Source organism: Arachis ipaensis, chromosome B10 (genome assembly GCF_000816755.2).
Source record: "Arachis ipaensis cultivar K30076 chromosome B10, Araip1.1, whole genome shotgun sequence".
Classification (NCBI taxonomy): domain Eukaryota; kingdom Viridiplantae; phylum Streptophyta; class Magnoliopsida; order Fabales; family Fabaceae; genus Arachis; species Arachis ipaensis.
Genome location: NC_029794.2, coordinates 6,136,076 through 6,153,729, shown reverse-complemented (window position 1 = coordinate 6,153,729; position 17,654 = coordinate 6,136,076). Strand labels below are relative to the sequence as shown.

Genomic DNA, 17,654 nt, shown 5'->3' with positions numbered 1-17,654 from the left:
TTTTTTCCTGTTTCTCGAATAAAACATTAAAGGGCTTTTTTTTCTAAAAAAAATATATACAGAATTAGAAGCAGAAGGTAATAAAAGATAAAAGCAACCGGTATTAGAAAGAGAAATTACATGCTCTCTGCTGGTTTGTTTATGCTGCTTTGTTCCATGTGTCCTTGAGACAAAGGATCATCACTTCCTAAGTTTACGTCCGGTATTCTAAAGATGGATTAGATATCATTCAGTAAAAATACCATACGGTTAAATCAGGATAACAAGATTTTATCAAATAAAGGTTCTTATGTCTCAGATGAGTCATAGTGACCTTCTGTTGATTGTAAGTCAGCTCCCTTCTCCCTGGGAAACCAGAAACAGCTATTAGTTACGAAAACACCCAAAAAAAGTTTAATATACACCCCAAAAATTACAAACCCCTGTGTAGCAGATTTTTCATTGTTTTTCCTTAAGAATTCTTCTAATTCTTCAGTTCCAATTTCAGATCTGATAGTACATGCATAAAAGAACATGTTAACAAATGTAATTTTGATGATAAACGGTAATATTGCTTACAAAGTACTGTACCCATGATAGGATTGAGCCTTCTCAGGAGATGAATCCTCAACAATGACCTTTTTCTTTTTGGATTGTGTCCTGGGAGAAAAACAAGTATGAATCAGAAATACACAATTAAATTGATTAGAACATACTATCCAAAGAAGTGCTTACTTTTGTGGTGTTCTTTGAGTCCTTTTTCTTTGTTTTTTGCTTCTCTACTGGTGATGATTCTTCGATTTTAAAAGTTAATAAGAGACACTCTGTTAATACATGAAATTTTGATAATAAACCCAAAGGAAAGCAATAATAATTTCAGAACATTACTCATCATTTGATTCAGATTGTGAATCAGAATCCTCCTGAATCTTCTTCCTTTTTTGGATTCCATTCTGGAAGGTAAACAATCATTATTTAAAAATATACTAAAAGGGACATAATACACCCAAATGAAGACACAAAATACACCCAAATGAATACACAAAATACACCCAACTGAATACACAAAATACACCCAAGTATTTTACTTACTTTTTGGCTGTTCGGGTGGGTTGTTTCCTTGTTAGTTCCTCTGAGTCTTCTTCAGTCTCAGACTCAGAGGTAGAATAGACTTCACTTTCAGTTGTTTCATGCTCAGATGATGATGAACTTTCCTTCCTTTTTTGTTTTTTTTGGTTTTTTCTTTTTTCTTCATTTGTTTCATTTTCTCCTTTGTTTCTGCCATCTTTACAATTTCCTGAAACAGTAGAAACGTTAGTTAACAGCAACCATATAAATAAATTATACCCAAGATATTTTGTTCACTTACCATATGTTCATCCATTTTAGCTCTCATTCTTTCAACCAACTGCTCTCTAGTCCAGTTGGCAATCCAAGGTTCTGGGGGTCTTTCTTCTCCTTTCTTGTCTTTATTTTTTGATAGATGGAAGTAAACTATCATCAGGACAAACAGGCAGCCATCAATTGCCTTTTTCTTTTTCAGGTTGTATTCTGTTATGCCCTTGATGATGAAATTCAGAATATGTGCCCCCCAGTTTCCCTCTTTTATTATGTCCATCTTGAAAATTGGTGCCAGGTGGACAGGGGAGATTTTGTTAATTGTTGTTGGTAAGAGGAATGCCATCTGTATATAGAGGATGAAAATTCTCTTGAATATGAGGCGATCCTGTTCATTATCAACAGCAATAGTCATCATCTCATCTGTGAGACTTTTTAAGGTCTTCCCCTGGAATCTTCTAAAAATTTATTTGTTGTCTTCAGAAAGATCCTTATAATTGATTTTCTGAGGAAATAGATCTCCTACAAAAAGAAAAACAACATAGTATGAAAATCACTTGAAATACACCCAAACATCACTTGAAATACACCCCAATATGGCTCTATACACCTATGTTTGTAATGAGTTACCTGACGCGTTGAGGCCAAGTGCAGCCCCTATTGTGCTTGGTCTTACTCTAAACAAACCGTAGCCGGTTTCGAGTGTGTTTTTCCCTAATTTAAAGGAGTTAGCCAACTCTTTTAATAACCTGTGATGCACCCTTAGCGATGGGATGTGCATCAGGCCACCAAATCCCAAATTCCTAACAATTACTTTCTTCTCCTCGCTTATATTTCTGAATTTCTCACTCAACAAATGGGTTGCACATTTAAGGTCTTTGGTTTGCTGTAAACAAAGCAAAATTAGAGTTAGATATATTTCTATTATGAAAAACTGATTTGATCTAAGACATATATTTGTGCTTACATTTTTTCCAGCTTGATTTTTGCTTGCCATTTTTCTGAAATGAAAAATACACCCATATATCAGTCAGATACACCCATAGATCAGGCACATACACCTATACGGATTCTCATAAGTATTTAATTAGATCAGTTCAAAATGATGTTCAATTCACTCAAACATGCATAAATATACAAGGTCAAGCAACATTACAAGGTCAAGTAATATACACCCAAGGACAAGCAATATTAGAATAGTTGCAATAGTTGATTATATTACATTATATCAGTTTAGAAATATACACCCAAAAATCAACCATATACACCCAACAAATTACGTCATATACACCCACCAAATTACACAATATACTCCCAAAAATTCGTTAGGAGAGAAACTAAATTAAGAAGAACAGTAAAACCTAGAACAACTTAGAAAAACAGTAAAACCTAGAAGAACTTAGAAGAATAGTAAAACCTAGCACAAGAAGAACATTAAAAACAATAAAATGAGAGCTAGAACAAGAAGAACAGTAAAACCTAGAAGAACGTAGAAGAACAGTAAAACCTAGTTCTTTGATTTCGAAATGTGGAAAATCTACAAGATCAGTAAAACAGTAACTTACCTTGAATAATATTTCTTCGTTTTTTCCGGCGATTTTTGATGGAGAGTTCTATCTTTTGTTCTTGATTTGTTTTAATCTTCGCGATGAGTTCGAACGTCTCTTCAGAATTGTAATTTATTTGGAATCTTCCTTGAAACTTGACGGTTTGCGTTTTCTTTGAGGGAGAAGAGGAAGTGTGCGCCATAATCAGCGTGTTTTGGAGAGTGTAACCATTGTGTGAGGCGCGTGGGATTGACGCTCCATTCTAAGGATTCAGTGCGCATGGAGTGTTTCTGGGTTAGGCCAACTTGTAAGGTTTGTAGGCCTTAATTGCTTGTATGTGTAGCAGGCCCCATAATTATAACCCTAAACTTAAATTCAAATCCTATACTCTCAAATCTTAAACTATATAAGCTAACCCTTCCCCCTTAAATCATAAAATTTCATACTCTTAAAGTTAATTTAATTTATTTTAGAGATATAAATTAATTAGTTAATTTTATTTTTAAAATTTTTTCCCACACAAAGAAGTAACAAAACATGGGATTGATGGGATTGGATTGCCGAAAATATCTCATCCTACTAAATGCTTTCAAATTAAATCAGTTGTGAATAGATGTTTTTTAATATATTAGAATAAAAATTATTGATTACAAATCTCAACTTAATATGGTTATTTAAATGGTGAACAATTTTTTTACAATATTAAAATATATAAAATCGTGTATTCCTTATTAAAAGGCTTGGTTACAAGGTTTTACTATCTTACATGTGACTCCATCACAAGTATCACTAGCGATTGTTAGGACAAGTTCTGCCAAGCTTAATTAAGCTGCTCCCTACACAAGGAAAGAAGAGCTAAGTATCGAATAACCATTCCATAAATAAGAATATCTTTATCTTTTTATGAAATAACATCTGTATACTATAATCCACCATAGTCAAATACATAAGATACCTTTTAAAGAAACCGTCGTATTGGTTTGTTTGATATTTTTAAAGAAACCCTTACATTATTTGCCTCACGAAACACGTTTTTGTCATACTATTTTTGGTCAATAATTTTGTGATTTCACACCTATGTATATAATAAGAGGGCAACAACGTTTACTAATCGTACGGATAAGCATAAGGTGAACATTCATTTGCATAATAATCTAATTATTTTTTACTATCAATTTTATATAAAAATCTTTACTTAAATATAAAATAGTATAAAGAAGGACAACTAATTATAAACAGCGCTTATGATCAATAATATACATTTGACTTCTTTTATTTTTTTATTTTTTTTACAAAAGTGTGTAATTTTTGTTTTGGACCGAAAGTGTATAATTAAATTAAATAAGAAAAATATATAGTACAAAAAAGCATAACTCATCAGTACAACATATAATTAATCAGAAACGATGAGTATATAAAATAAAATAAAAAAATTATGGGGGATATTTCCATAAAGACGTAGAAAACATCTTTCTATAAAGACATTTATGTGTCGCATTATTATTGAATGTATTGATGAACCGGTTATTTTTTAATTTCTTAACAAATTAGAATAAAACTGGTTTTTTTTTATAACAATAACAATAAACCTAAAATTTTTTTAGAGATTTAATTGTATTTTTAAATTTTTAGGAATTTAAATATCCGAAAAATAAAAAGTCAGGGATATAATTGTCTTTTTATAAAAAAATTTAAAGATATTCGGTTTAGATGGTGATCCATACCTAAAAAATCGGACCGACATTACGCTTCAAAAATAACACGTTTAAACAAAACAGAATGCGATATACCAGGTCAAACTACGTCACTTATCCCAGGAGAGAAATCCGATCTTTAGTTCGGATACAAGGCCAGGAATCTCGAGCCAACCAACAGACCTCTCCAACCATAAATAGTGCTATGAAGATAGCCAAAGCCATCTCACCCAACATTGACTACACACAGTAATCACATATAGAATATCTTTCCTGTTTAGAAACTAACTTAAGCATCGGAGTCCTTTTTGCAGATACTCCGCACTGCTCGGACAAGGCTTACACAGTTGGCGCGATCCTCAGCAAGAACAACAAATCTCTTGAAGCCACTACCGACCTAAACCTCGGCTCGGGCTCTTGGCAGGAACATTTGGCGCCCATCCTGGGGTCGAAGAGTTCAGCTTCACCCCACCCCGTATTCCTAATTTTTAACCATCTCTATTCACCTTGTGCACTCTCTTTTCTCTTTGCAGGAAGAGCAGCATGACTAATCATTCGGAAATTCAGCATCACTCTCAAACTAACGCTGACCTCATAACCGCTAATGCCGCCCTCCTAGCAGAAAATCAGCGGATGGCCGAGCTATTGGCAGCATTGCAAAACAACGGAGATCGAAAGGTCGACAGTAAGAAAACAAACGCTGATCAGCACGAAGAACATCAATCAGAATCCAACGCAAAGACAGGGGAAACACCCCCAAAAAATGGAAGGCGACGGACCAACCCGTTTTCCGAAGAAATAATGAACTTCAAAATGCCTAAGAATTTTACGCTCCCTATGACCCTAACACCGTATAAGGGGATCGGAGATCCTAAAGTCCATGTCACAAAATTTGAATCCATGATGTTCCTCAACAGTGACTCCGATCCCATCTTATGCCGATCTTTCCCAACCTTTTTAGACGGAGCTGCCTTATTATGGTTTTTTAATTTGCCTGCAGGGTCCATAACTAACTTTGATGAGTTCGCCAAGATGTTCATCAATCATGTTGCAGCGTCTAAGATTTATATAAGAGACTCAAACTACCTCAGCACAATCAAGCAAGGGCAACACGAAAGCTTGAAGGACTACATGACACACTTCACGACAGGAGCCATGGAGATCCCCGATCTTAACCCGGAAGTGCAGTTACATGCCATCAAGAGCGGCCTCCGACCTGGGAAGTTCCAGGAAGCCATTGCCGCGGCAAAATCGAAGACATTGGAGAAATTCCAAGATAAAGCAACCAGTCAAATCGAGATAGAGGAGTTGCGTGAGACTCAGAGAAGTGAAAGACCATCGTTCAGGAAGGAAGAGGACAGGCCCTACAGGTCCTAAAATAGAGATCTTAAAAAACCCTTCAACTGGCACCGAAGTATGACTCATACACCAAGTTCAATACCAAGAGGGAGGACATAATCAAAGAAATCCTCCATAACAAGCTAATAAAGCCGCCAAGCAGAGCAGGTACATACCAAGATCAAAGGTATGTCGACAAAACAAAAGTTTGACCACACCACAGATGAATGTGTGGTGGCTAAAGACACGCTGGAAAGGCTAGCAAGACAAGGATTACTGGACAAATATATCGGCAGACAAGTTCACAAAGAACCATCAACCTCGGGCGAGGTAGAACACCCGAAGACAAACGGCGAAAAATCTCAATGGTAGAATAGTCAACCACCAAAGAAAGTCATCAATTATATTTCAGGAGGTTTCGCATGTGGTTGAGAAACAAGCTCGGCCAGAAAAAGAAGTTACCGAACTATGTTAGCAGTACAAGATGAGACGTTCTCTGACATACCTACACCAAGAATCCCTGACATAACGTTCACAAACAAGTACTTTGACACTAAAGCTCCTAACCTCGACGACCCCGTCGTCATCTCGATAACAACAGGGGACCTCCTAATTCGGAAAGTCTTGTTAGACTAAGGAAGCAGCGCCGACGTTATGTTTCTATCAACCTTCAAGAAAATGCAACTAAACGAAAAAGTATTACAATCATCCTCCGGCGAGCTAGTCGAATTCTCAGGGGAAAGAATCCTCGTGACAGGTTATGTATGGGTGAGGACGACCCTAGGGGAACCTCCTCACTCAAAAACTATAGACATTCAATATTTAATTGTTGACTGTTTTAGTCATTATAATATCATTCTAGGGAGACCATATTTAAATGCTTTTGGGGCCATAGTCTCCACTATTCACTTGTGTGTTAAGTTTTATTCAGAAAAAGGAGCCATAGCAATAGTCCACTCAGACAGAAAAGAAGCAAGACAGTGCTACAACGCAGGTCTCAAAATACAGCAGGCACCGACGAGGAAGATAAACTCAGTATACAACGCCAGCGATATACCAGACCTCGCTGAGTTGGATCCTCGGACCCATCATGAACAAAGACCAACACCAGCCGATGATCTGCATAAGGTAAGCCTGATAGAAGACAAGAATCAATACACTAACATCGGTTCTACTCTACTTGCAGGATACAAATAGCAGATGACAGATCTACTCCAAACCAATGCCGATCTGTTCGCTTGGACCCCGGCCGACATGCTAGGGATAGACCCGGAAGTCATATGCCATAAACTGGCCCTCGACCCTAAAGCCTGACCAAGAAAACAGAAGAGAAGGCAGCTTGGAAAGGAAAGGACAGAGGCAGCAACAAAAAAAACACAAAAACTGATAAGTCCAAGGTTTATCCGGGAAATACAATTCACGTCATGGCTGGCAAATTTGGTTATGGTAAAAAAGAACTCGGGGAAATGGCGAATGTGCGTGGACTTCACTGACTTGAACCGAGCATGTCCAAAAGACTCCTACCCCTTGCCGAACATTGACAAGCTCATAGACAACACCTCCGGCTATCAAATACTAAGCTTCATCGACGCGTATTCAGGCTACAATCAAATACTCATGCACCCTGCCGACGAAAAAAAGAGAGCCTTCATAACTGACCAGGGGAACTTTTGTTACAAGGTCATGCCATTTGGCCTAAAAAACGCAGGCGCTACCTACTAGCGTTTAATGGACAAAGTTTTCCAAAAACAAATTGGAAGGAACATGGAGGTATACGTGGATGACATGGTGGTCAAGTCAAACACCGAAGAAGAACACCTAGGCGACCTAAAAGAAGTGTTCGATCAACTAAGGAAATACAATATGCGACTCAATCCAGAAAAATGTGCATTTGGGGTTCAAGGAGGTAAATTCCTAGGGTTTATGTTAACACACAGGGGCATAGAAGCAAACCCCAACAAATGTAAGGCAATCTTGGAGATGAAATTGCCATCAACAAACAAAGAGGTACAACAACTTACAGGAAGACTAGCCGCCCTCTCAAGATTCTTACCAACGATGGCAACAAGATCGGACAATTTCTTCAACATACTACGAAAATCAAAGAAGTTCGAATGGACAGACAAATGCGAAAACGCATTTGCCGAATTCAAACAAAAACTTTCATCTCCTCCCATACTGGCAAAACCAAAACCTAGTAACCCTTTATATCTATATCTTTCAATATCTGCTAATTCAATTTCATCTGTGATTGTAACAGAAACAGGTCGGCAACAGAATCCAGTATACTTCGTTAGCAAGATTCTACAAAACACAGAAACAAGATATCCGACCATTGAAAAGCTGGCATACGCCCTAGTAATCACAGCGAGACGACTCAGGCACTATTTTCAAAACCACAAGATCATAGTACAGACAAACCAACCACTAAGGCAGGTACTGACAAAACCTGACCTCGCAGGAAGAATAACCAACTGGTTCATCGAGCTGTCAGAATACGATGTGGAATATCAAGCTCGGAGCTCATTAAAATCACAAGCATTGGCTGATTTCGTAGCAGAACTAACATCAGACGAAGACATACACACAGAATGGGAGCTGTATGTAGACGGTGCAGCCAACAAGGACGGCGGAGGAGCAGGTATAGTTCTCAGAGATAAAGATGGGATCTCCACCGAACAGTCAATAAAGTACATGTTTCCGATTAGCAACAACCAATCCGAGTACAAAGTACTCCTAGCTGGTATGCACTAGCGAAAGAGTACGGAATACCAAACATAAAGGTCTACTGCGACTCCCTTTTAGTAGTTCAACAGGTAAACGACGTGTTCCAAGTACGAGAACCTTCCTTAGAACAATATTATGCACAGGTAAAATATTTAGCACAGCATTTCAAACACTTTAAAATAATGCATATAAATAGAAATGACAATAATCGAGCAGATGTGTTATCTAAACTAGCAACATCTAGGAAAGTAGGAACATCGCCGAACTTGTCACACATAACATTGGAACAACCTAGCATATGCAACAATATTGTTATGAGCATGTCACAGGAACAGGATTGGAGAACACCCTACGTCGAATTCTTGAAACACAGAAAAATGCCAGAGAAGGAAAAAAGCACGAGGCTCTTTCAGAGGAGAGCAAGTTTCTTCACCATCATAGGAGACGACCTTTATAGAAGAGATTTCTCCCGACCTTTGCTCAAATGTCTAGGAGAGAAAGAAGCCAACCTCGCAATGGAAGAAACACGAAGGAATCTGTGGTACACAAATTGGAGGCCGAAGCCTCGCAACAAAAATATTAAGAGCAGGGTACTATTGGCCGACGTTGAGAAAGGACTACCTCGAGAAGGTCCAAAAATGTGATAACTGCCAAAGATGCTCACCAATTATACACAACCCAGCCGAGACTTTACACACCACAGAGATCGGATGGCCATTCCATAGATGGGGGCTCGATATACTCGGCCCTTTCCCAATTTCCAAAGGACAGGTGAAATTTTTGTTGGTGGCAATCGACTATTTCACAAAATGGATAGAGGCCCAACCCCTAGCCAAAATAACATCGAAAAAGGTAAAAGGTTTCATTTTGAAATTTATCATATGTCGGTACGGACTTCCCATGGATATTATCACTGACAACGGTAGACAATTCACTGATAAAAGAATAGCATCTTTTCTGCAAAATTTAAATATAAAACACCATTTTTCCTCGGTTGAGCACCCACAATCCAATGGGCTCGCCGAAGCTGCTAATAAAGTCATTTTGCAGGCTTTGAGAAAAAAAGTGACACTCGCGAAAGGATAGTGGGCAGAACTGATACCGGAAATTCTCTGGGGTTACAACACCACCCCCCAAAGTTCAACTAAGGAAATACCTTTCAGGTTAATGTTCGGATCTGATGCAATGATCCCAGTCGAGATATCACAAAGATCAATCAGAACAAACCATCTTGACGAAGACACAAACAACCAAACCAGGAAAGTCGAGTTGGACACACTGGATGAAGTACGAGAAGAATCAAAGATAAGACACGAAGCGATCCAGCTCATGATCCAGCGCAAATACAACACAAGGGTCAAACCTTGGACATTACAGCAAGGAGACCTCGTTCTCTGATGCCTAGAAGATGTCCAAAAACCACCAGGAGAATGTAAGCTCACCGCCAACTGGGAGGGCCCTTTCCGAGTTATACGGGTTCATGGCCAAGAAGCATATTCATTACAAACCCTAGAAGGAGAAAATCTGTAACACCCTACTACACAGTGTTTTATGCTTAAGTCATAGAACAAAGGTAGTGTGGTATTACAGACCTTTAAATAGTAAAGATATAAATATAATACTAAAAGAAATAATATACTAGGAGCCTTGAAATAAAACGGGTAAACAAAAATTGTAAAATAAAAAGCGCAACGCTCAAGGAATAGGATTACTTGTGTGCTAAGAAACCTAATAGGAACATGATAAAGATAAGCAGAAGAATAAAGGAAAGCCAAGGTAACAGCATAACTAGCCCCTGACTCAGCCTGCGAAGCTAAGGCTGGCCGGAGGATATATATATACATATAAACATACAAAGTATTCCCAAAACACACCAAAATACCAAAGTAAACTCCTATCTCTCCCTCAACCTCTAAGAGGAGCAGCATACACAAGTTACTTGGAGAGTAAGCTAAATAAATATATGCATATATACAAACAGAAAACCAAAATACACCCAAGGACTACTTCGCTTTCCAGGATCCAGACGCCTAATGAGGAGCCTCTCGACTTGCATCTGAAAACAACAATACAATATGGAATGAGAACCGGAGGTTCTCAGTATGGTAAAAGTGCCACGCGTATAATAAATAAGGTCTTGAGAATGCCATAGGCAATCCTAGAACTCCATTATTCAGTTATCCAACTTAAGGAATAAACAGAAGCTATAAGCAGGGGTAGGTATTCTAAATCTACCTAACTCATTCAAGTTCAATCTTAACCTAACACCAAACCATTTCTCCGTTTCCTCCATCCCTCTATCATTCATAATGCAACAGAAACAAGCAACCAAACAAGTTCACACACAAGTAATGAGAAGATAGTACAAATAGCAAGTATAACAGATAGCAGGTGATATACATCAATTAGGCATACCCAGGAAATGCATAGCAATCAAAACAAACAAATGCATATGATGCATGCCTGTCCTATGGCTGATGGGGCCCATCTGTCGGTTATCCAGCCAACCCGACAAGTCCAAAAACCTTAGACTGTCCCCCGTCGCGCATCTCCAAGAGTCTATGCATAGAGTTCACATTCAATCATCATATAATCACTCAATGGGGGCTATCCATACCCAGGAATTTATACGTGTCCGGTCACCCTTACAACGTAGGGTCAACAGAGTATCGAGATTCAACCTGAAACACGTGGTGGTGAGCCATGGTTCTTACCCAAGAAAACTCGTATCTCAAATATCATTATTCATAAGCCATGGCAATTATCATCAATACATCATCAAGTATCAAACGTTAACATTAAACTTCATTAACATCCTTATTTTCTTCATAAAAGCCACTATTTACAACTTTCTTCACCTTCAAGTTATCTTGTTTTCCTAGCTTCTTTTATCTACTGGACCTAGAACCATACTTTAAGCCTTAAAGGGAAAAAAATGGAGGTTTAGAAGTGGAAAATTGATTTAAAAACAGTCAAAACCGGTTTGGTCACCCTGAACTCAGATTTAAACACTAAACTTGCAACGTCCATAACTTTCTCCACAAAATTCCGTTTTCCACAAAGTTGATATCAATCAAAAGCTCCTGAAACTATCTTTTATTTGCAATAAACCACAACCCAATCCAAAATTTGAGGAGAATATTATGGACGTCCAAAGTTCATCAAAATTTGGTTTTAACCACTTTCAACAAAACCTCTTTTTCTCCAACTTAAGTTTCTTACCATTTAAAACTTGCATTGTAAAAACCATATCAACTCAATTCATCAACAACCATTACCAATATAAGCTTTAATCAACTCAACCAACCTAGAACATAAAAAATTATCCACTTTTACCTCATACATCAATAACCTTTCCTTTGTTCACATCAATTCTTCACCTATACCAATTTTCATCATATATTTATCAACCTTCCATCAACATAAATCAACTCTTCATACATGTTAATCCATCAACTTGACATAACAACCATTTATTAACAATCACCAACCATAATTCATCAATATCAACGTCAATACAACCCATTATAAGCAAGTCCAAAAGCATGAAATTAATAACCTCATTACCTCATAATTCCAATCTATGTTCATCAAAAATTTACTCTAACAACATTACAAACTACTCATTAAATGCAATTAATAATTTAACTTATCCTATGGTTCCTCTAACCTAAGTTTTCACCACACCGTAAATATTAAACGTGCGAAACTTAAACCATACCTTGGCCGATCATTTAGTTCACCCAAGGCAGCCTCACAACTCAAAATTACAGCCCCTCCAAGCTCAATCAAACAGCCCCAAACCAAGCTTGATCACCAACAAGCCTCCAACAAGCATCAACATTCACATACACACTACCTAAACCACAATAACACATCCAAACATAACAACTCAATACCCAAATGCCTAAATTCAGAAATTTCATTAGGGTTTGAGATCTCTTACCTTTATCCACTAATCCTTGGGCAATACCCATAAGAAATCAAGTCTAGTGGACCCCTAAAACATGAAAATCATCAAGGAATTGAGTTTCTCAAACCTTAAACCCGAAATTCATATACCAGCAGAAATGGAGCTAGAAAAATGCGATTTACTTACTGTTTTGTTTGGATAGAATTGAAGAGCTCAACAAGCCTGACGCATGGCCACAAACGGCTTGTCAATCGGAGCTCTGGATCAAAAGTTATCAAGGTTTGAAGATGAGGTTAGGGTTTGCTTCTTCTTCTCCTCTCCCATGGCTGCATTCAGCGTATTTGATGATTAAGAGAGGAGAGGGGGGGTTCTTTTAAGTGTTTTTATGCTGAGTTGGGTTGGGCCTTGAGCCCATTTTGGGTCCGGTTGAACCGATTCAGCCCGTTTAGCCTAATCTCGAGCCAAATTCTTTAAAATTAGTGTCAAAATTCTCGTTTTGAAGAGCTCTATCCTATTTTGGTATTAGTTCTGCATTTTTAGCTTTCCTAATTAAAATTTAATTTATTAACTAATAATTTACCGATTTTAGCGGGGTTTACATCCTACCCACCTAATCAGGAATTTCGTCCTCAAAATTCAGAGTGAGTTACCTGAAAAGAGGTGTGGGTAGTCCTTCCGCATCTCTGACTCAAGCTCCCAGGTATGTTCTTCAATACCAGCCTGACTCCAAGCTACTTTCACCAAAGAAACTTCCTTTGCGCGTAGACGCTTGATGCTGGTATCATCAATCCTAACCGGAGTTACTGGAAGCGTCAGGTCTTCTCTCACTTGGACTGATTCCGACTCTAGGACATGGCTAGGATCAAAAGTGTATTTACGAAGCTGCGATACGTGGAATACATCATGCAGATTCGAAAGATGTGGTGGTAACGCGATCCTATACGCCACTGGTCCAATTCTCTTCAGGATTTCAAACGGCCCAATGTAACGGGGATTTAACTTCTTGGTTTTGATGGACCTCCCTATTCCAGTGGTCGAAGTAACCTTCAAGAAGACGTGTTCTCCTTCCCCGAATTCTAAGGGCTTCCGTCTTTGGTCAGCATAGCTCTTCTGACGACTTTGAGCTTCAAGCATTTGACTTTGGATTCTTTTTATTTGCTCAGTGGTTTTACTTACCATTTCCGGTCCTATCAAGCTCTTTTCTCCTGCTTTGTACCAACATAATGGAGACTGGCATTTTCTTCCATACAAAGCCTCATATGGAGCCATTCCAATACTTGCATGATAGCTATTGTTATAAGCAAATTCTACCAAAGGCATATATCGATCCCAGCTCACCGGTTGATCCAAAACACAAGCTCTTAACATGTCTTCTAAGGTGTGTATTGTTCTTTCTGATTGGCCATCCGTCTGAGGATGATAGGCAGTGCTTAGGCTTAATTGAGTGCCAAAAGCTCGCTAAAAAGTACCCCAGAACCGTGATGTAAAGCGAGGATCTCTATCCGATACAATGGTAGAAGGTACGCCATGTAACCTCACAATCTTTATGTATAAGCGCGCCAACTCCTCCATAGTGCAGCTTATCCGAATAGGCAGAAAATGAGCTGACTTGGTCAGTCGGTCTATAACTACCCAAATGGCATCACAACCTGTCCGAGTTCTTGGTAAGCCCAACACAAAATCCATTGCAATGCTCTCCCATTTCCACTATGGAATTTCCAAAGGTTGAAGGGTTCCTGCTGGCCTTTGGTGTTCAATCTTGACTTTCTGACAAGTTAGGCATTTGGAAACATGTAACGCCACATCATTTTTCATTCCTGGCCACCAGAACATCGTCTTTAAGTCTTGGTACATCTTGGTGCTTCCAGGATGAATGGAGAACCCGCTCTTGTGAGCTTCCTCCAATATGCTCTGTCGTAAATCCCCGATATCTGGCACAATTATCCGGCCCTTAAACCTCCACAACCCATCTTTATCTTCTGACACTCTCCATTGCTTGCCTTTCTCAATTTCCGGCAAAATCTTATACAATTATTGGTCATTCTAATGAGCCTTTATCAATTCAGCCTTTATCTCTTACCTTTACCCACTGATCCTTGGGCAATACCCATAAGAAATCAAGTCTAGTGGACCCCTAAAACATGAAAATCATCAAGGAATTGAGTTTCTCAAACCTTAAACCCAAAATTCATATACCAGCAGAAATGGAGCTAGAAAAACGCAATTCACTTACTGTTTTGTTTGGATAGAATTGAAGGGCTCGACAAGCTCGACACGTGGCTACAAACAGCTTGTCAATCGGAGCTCTGGATCAAAAGTTATCAAGGTTTGAAGATGAGGTTAGGGTTTGCTTCTTCTTCTCCCCTCCCATGGCTGCATTCAGCGTGTTTGATGATTAAGAGAGGAGAGAGGGGGTTCTTTTAAGTGTTTTATGCTGAGTTGGGTTGGGCCTTGGGCCCATTTTGGGTCCGGTTCAACCGATTCGGCCCGTTTGGCCCAATCTCGGGCCAAATTCTTTAAAATTAGTGTCGAAATTCTCGTTTTGAAGAGCTCTATCTTATTTTGGTATTAGTTTTACATTTTTAGCTTTCCTAATTAAGATTCAATTTATTAACTAATAATTTATCAATTTTAGCGGGGTTTACAAGATCTACTGAATACGTGGAATATTACTTCATTACGATTGTATCATACTTAAACATTTGTAATCCTTTTGAAGAATGGGAGGTACTCTTTTTCCTACCGCCGAGGTTTTTTCCCATACCAAGGGTTTTGCTTGGGGAGGTTTTAACGAGGCCGACCACTTCAAAAAATCAAACAAACAAGTCTACCAGACGTCATTCAAACATACTATCTAGACAAAACAAACACACATTCATATCAAATAGAAAGATGTGTTGCATACATAGTCTTACACATTTCCATAGTCAAAATACAAAACGAGCAATTCAAAAGCTCTAACAAAGTCTAAAACGATAAACTAACAATCACTTATCATTTACATGATACACCCTAGGCTTCATCCCCAGGTTCATCATCGACTAAAATCCCACCAAAAACTATCTTTGTAACATCAAAGCGACTGACATCAAAGTCAGGAGCAAAGACAGACGCCTGACTCACAGCACGGTTGAATCCGGCAGCAAACATTTCAATGCCTCCATCTTCCAACTCCTGAACCCGAGCAGTCAACCTGCCTTTCTGCAAGGATCAGATCTGCCCTGCAAACTCCCAATACCATTTTCCAAGTCTTTCATCCTCTTAGTCAAATCAAGTATCTCTTCATCTCTCTTAGAAAGCGATTTTTCAAGATGCGTAATTTTCTCAGGATCCTTCATTTCCTGAGCACCCAAGAGCTCAGCAATATGACCAACACAAAGCATCCTAGTAGCAATAACCTGCCACAAAACATTATTATTAAAACACTAAAAGGCTATAAGAAAAATAAACAAACAAAAACTTACCATAAACGGACCTGCATGTACTGTCTGACAACTTCTTTACCAACATCTTTCAGCAGCTGAATGTCATGAGCATTCTAGCCGACCTGACAGAGCAGAAAAGGGGAACCGATCACTAAAAACAGACTCTGAGGAACCCCCGGGTGCAAAGCCGTGCAGTGGCATTTGCAGGGTATCACCGCCTCCTTGGTCTTTCTCTGCTATCTTCTCGGTTTTCCCCCTCGGTATGTCTCGCTGGAGGTCGGGTGTAGATTATAGGGTCTTGCCGTCTCCTCAGCACCTCCCTGCTTTCCCCTTGGCTCTCTGGCTCGGACCGGGGGGTCCGTGTGCACCTGGAGCGGTCTCTTCGGGGGCTTCTCCCTCTGGTTTTCCCCCTCCTTTGAGGAGATCGGGAACGATATTGTCTCGGGGCGGGCTGGTAGCGCTCCCTGCTCGCTAGCTCCCGCTCTAGGTTATGCACCCTGTGGCGCAGCTCCTGCATTATTCTAGCGCTGTGTCGCTCCTCGTCCCTCCGAAGGGACGCCTTTCCTGGGAACGGGAGGGAAGCTCATCTTGCCGAGGGGGGATCTCGTGCGTTCACGGGAGGAAGCCAAGGAGGCTACCCTACTGGTTCGGTGAACCAATTCCTCCCCACGTGGCTCGCCTCCATCTTTTCCTTCCACAAGACCCAAAAGAAAATCCATTCAGGCCAGTCCCCACAGACGGCCCCAATGTTCGGTTAGCTGCGTACCAAACGGGTCGGATGAATGGGATGGTTATGAGGGATGAAGGGGATTTGGTCCTAGGTTTCCGGGAAACGGATCTACCTCCTGGGTTCGCATCTAAGGGCGGATTGTTGGAGCCTCGCGACCTCCCGAGCTGTCATGGTGTGAAAGGGGGAGCCACCTATAAAAAGGACTCCGACACTCAAGTCAAAATCCGTACAGATGGCAGTAAAAGTGAGAGTGTAATGACGTACTTGGGGGAGGGGTAGGACCCTCCCCCTATATACTCTGTACCTAGGGCGGGTCCCACAGGAACAGACCCGCCTTCCAGAAAGTTTTCTTTTCCCCCAGCTGTCAGGTGCTTTGCTGGTGGGGTGGAGGTGTCGGGTTGGACTCCTGATTCGGGTCCGACGTGCCTGTCGAGTCGGCCGCCCAGATCGGGACATAATGCCAGTTGGGCCAGGTCAAAACATAACTGTTAGAAGTAAAATATTTTAAAAATAATATAAAAAATTAAGATGTTAAATATTAAAAAATTTGAGCTACACATTTATTTATTGAATAACTTGTGAATCTATTATTACATTTGGTGGGAATGATTGTTTATTCATAATTTGTTAAAAGAATAAAAGATTATAAAATATTATATATCCATTCATTAATTTTTCTTAAAAATCACAAAATTATAGTTTGTTAACATTAGTTTATTTTTTATTATTGTCTTCAATATTTTTACTTCTATTGAGTAGTATTTTTGCATTGGCTAAAATTATTACAACAATAACAACAAAAATGAATCCTACAAGAAGATTAATTTTAAATTATCTTCAATATTTGTATGGGATAAATTTTGAAGAAGAATCAAAACCTGAAAAAGAAAAAATAAATATTAGAATTAAAGTGAAAAGAAATATACATATAATTGTATTTAAAAAAAAAAAAAAAAGCTGCTG

At 39.1% G+C, this 17,654-nt stretch overlaps 1 protein-coding gene and 3 long non-coding RNA genes across 4 annotated transcripts; 1 reads left to right on the top strand and 3 right to left on the bottom strand.

Annotated features, from left to right (window-relative positions):
* Positions 454–763, bottom strand: LOC110267977. The gene is made up of 3 exons (XR_002355964.1): positions 715–763; positions 571–639; positions 454–489 (listed from the first exon to the last, which is right to left on the bottom strand). It is a non-coding gene; the product is annotated as an uncharacterized LOC110267977 (long non-coding RNA).
* Positions 917–1,536, bottom strand: LOC110267974. Its single transcript, XR_002355962.1, has 3 exons — positions 1,349–1,536; positions 1,072–1,276; positions 917–932 (listed from the first exon to the last, which is right to left on the bottom strand). It is a non-coding gene; the product is annotated as an uncharacterized LOC110267974 (long non-coding RNA).
* On the top strand, positions 5,102–5,935 carry LOC107620013. The gene has a single exon (XM_016322238.1). It carries the CDS (start codon positions 5,102–5,104, stop codon positions 5,933–5,935), a length of 834 nt encoding a protein of 277 aa, XP_016177724.1.
* Positions 10,408–14,867, bottom strand: LOC110267973. The gene is made up of 4 exons (XR_002355959.1): positions 14,770–14,867; positions 14,617–14,670; positions 12,345–12,482; positions 10,408–10,679 (listed from the first exon to the last, which is right to left on the bottom strand). It is a non-coding gene; the product is annotated as an uncharacterized LOC110267973 (long non-coding RNA).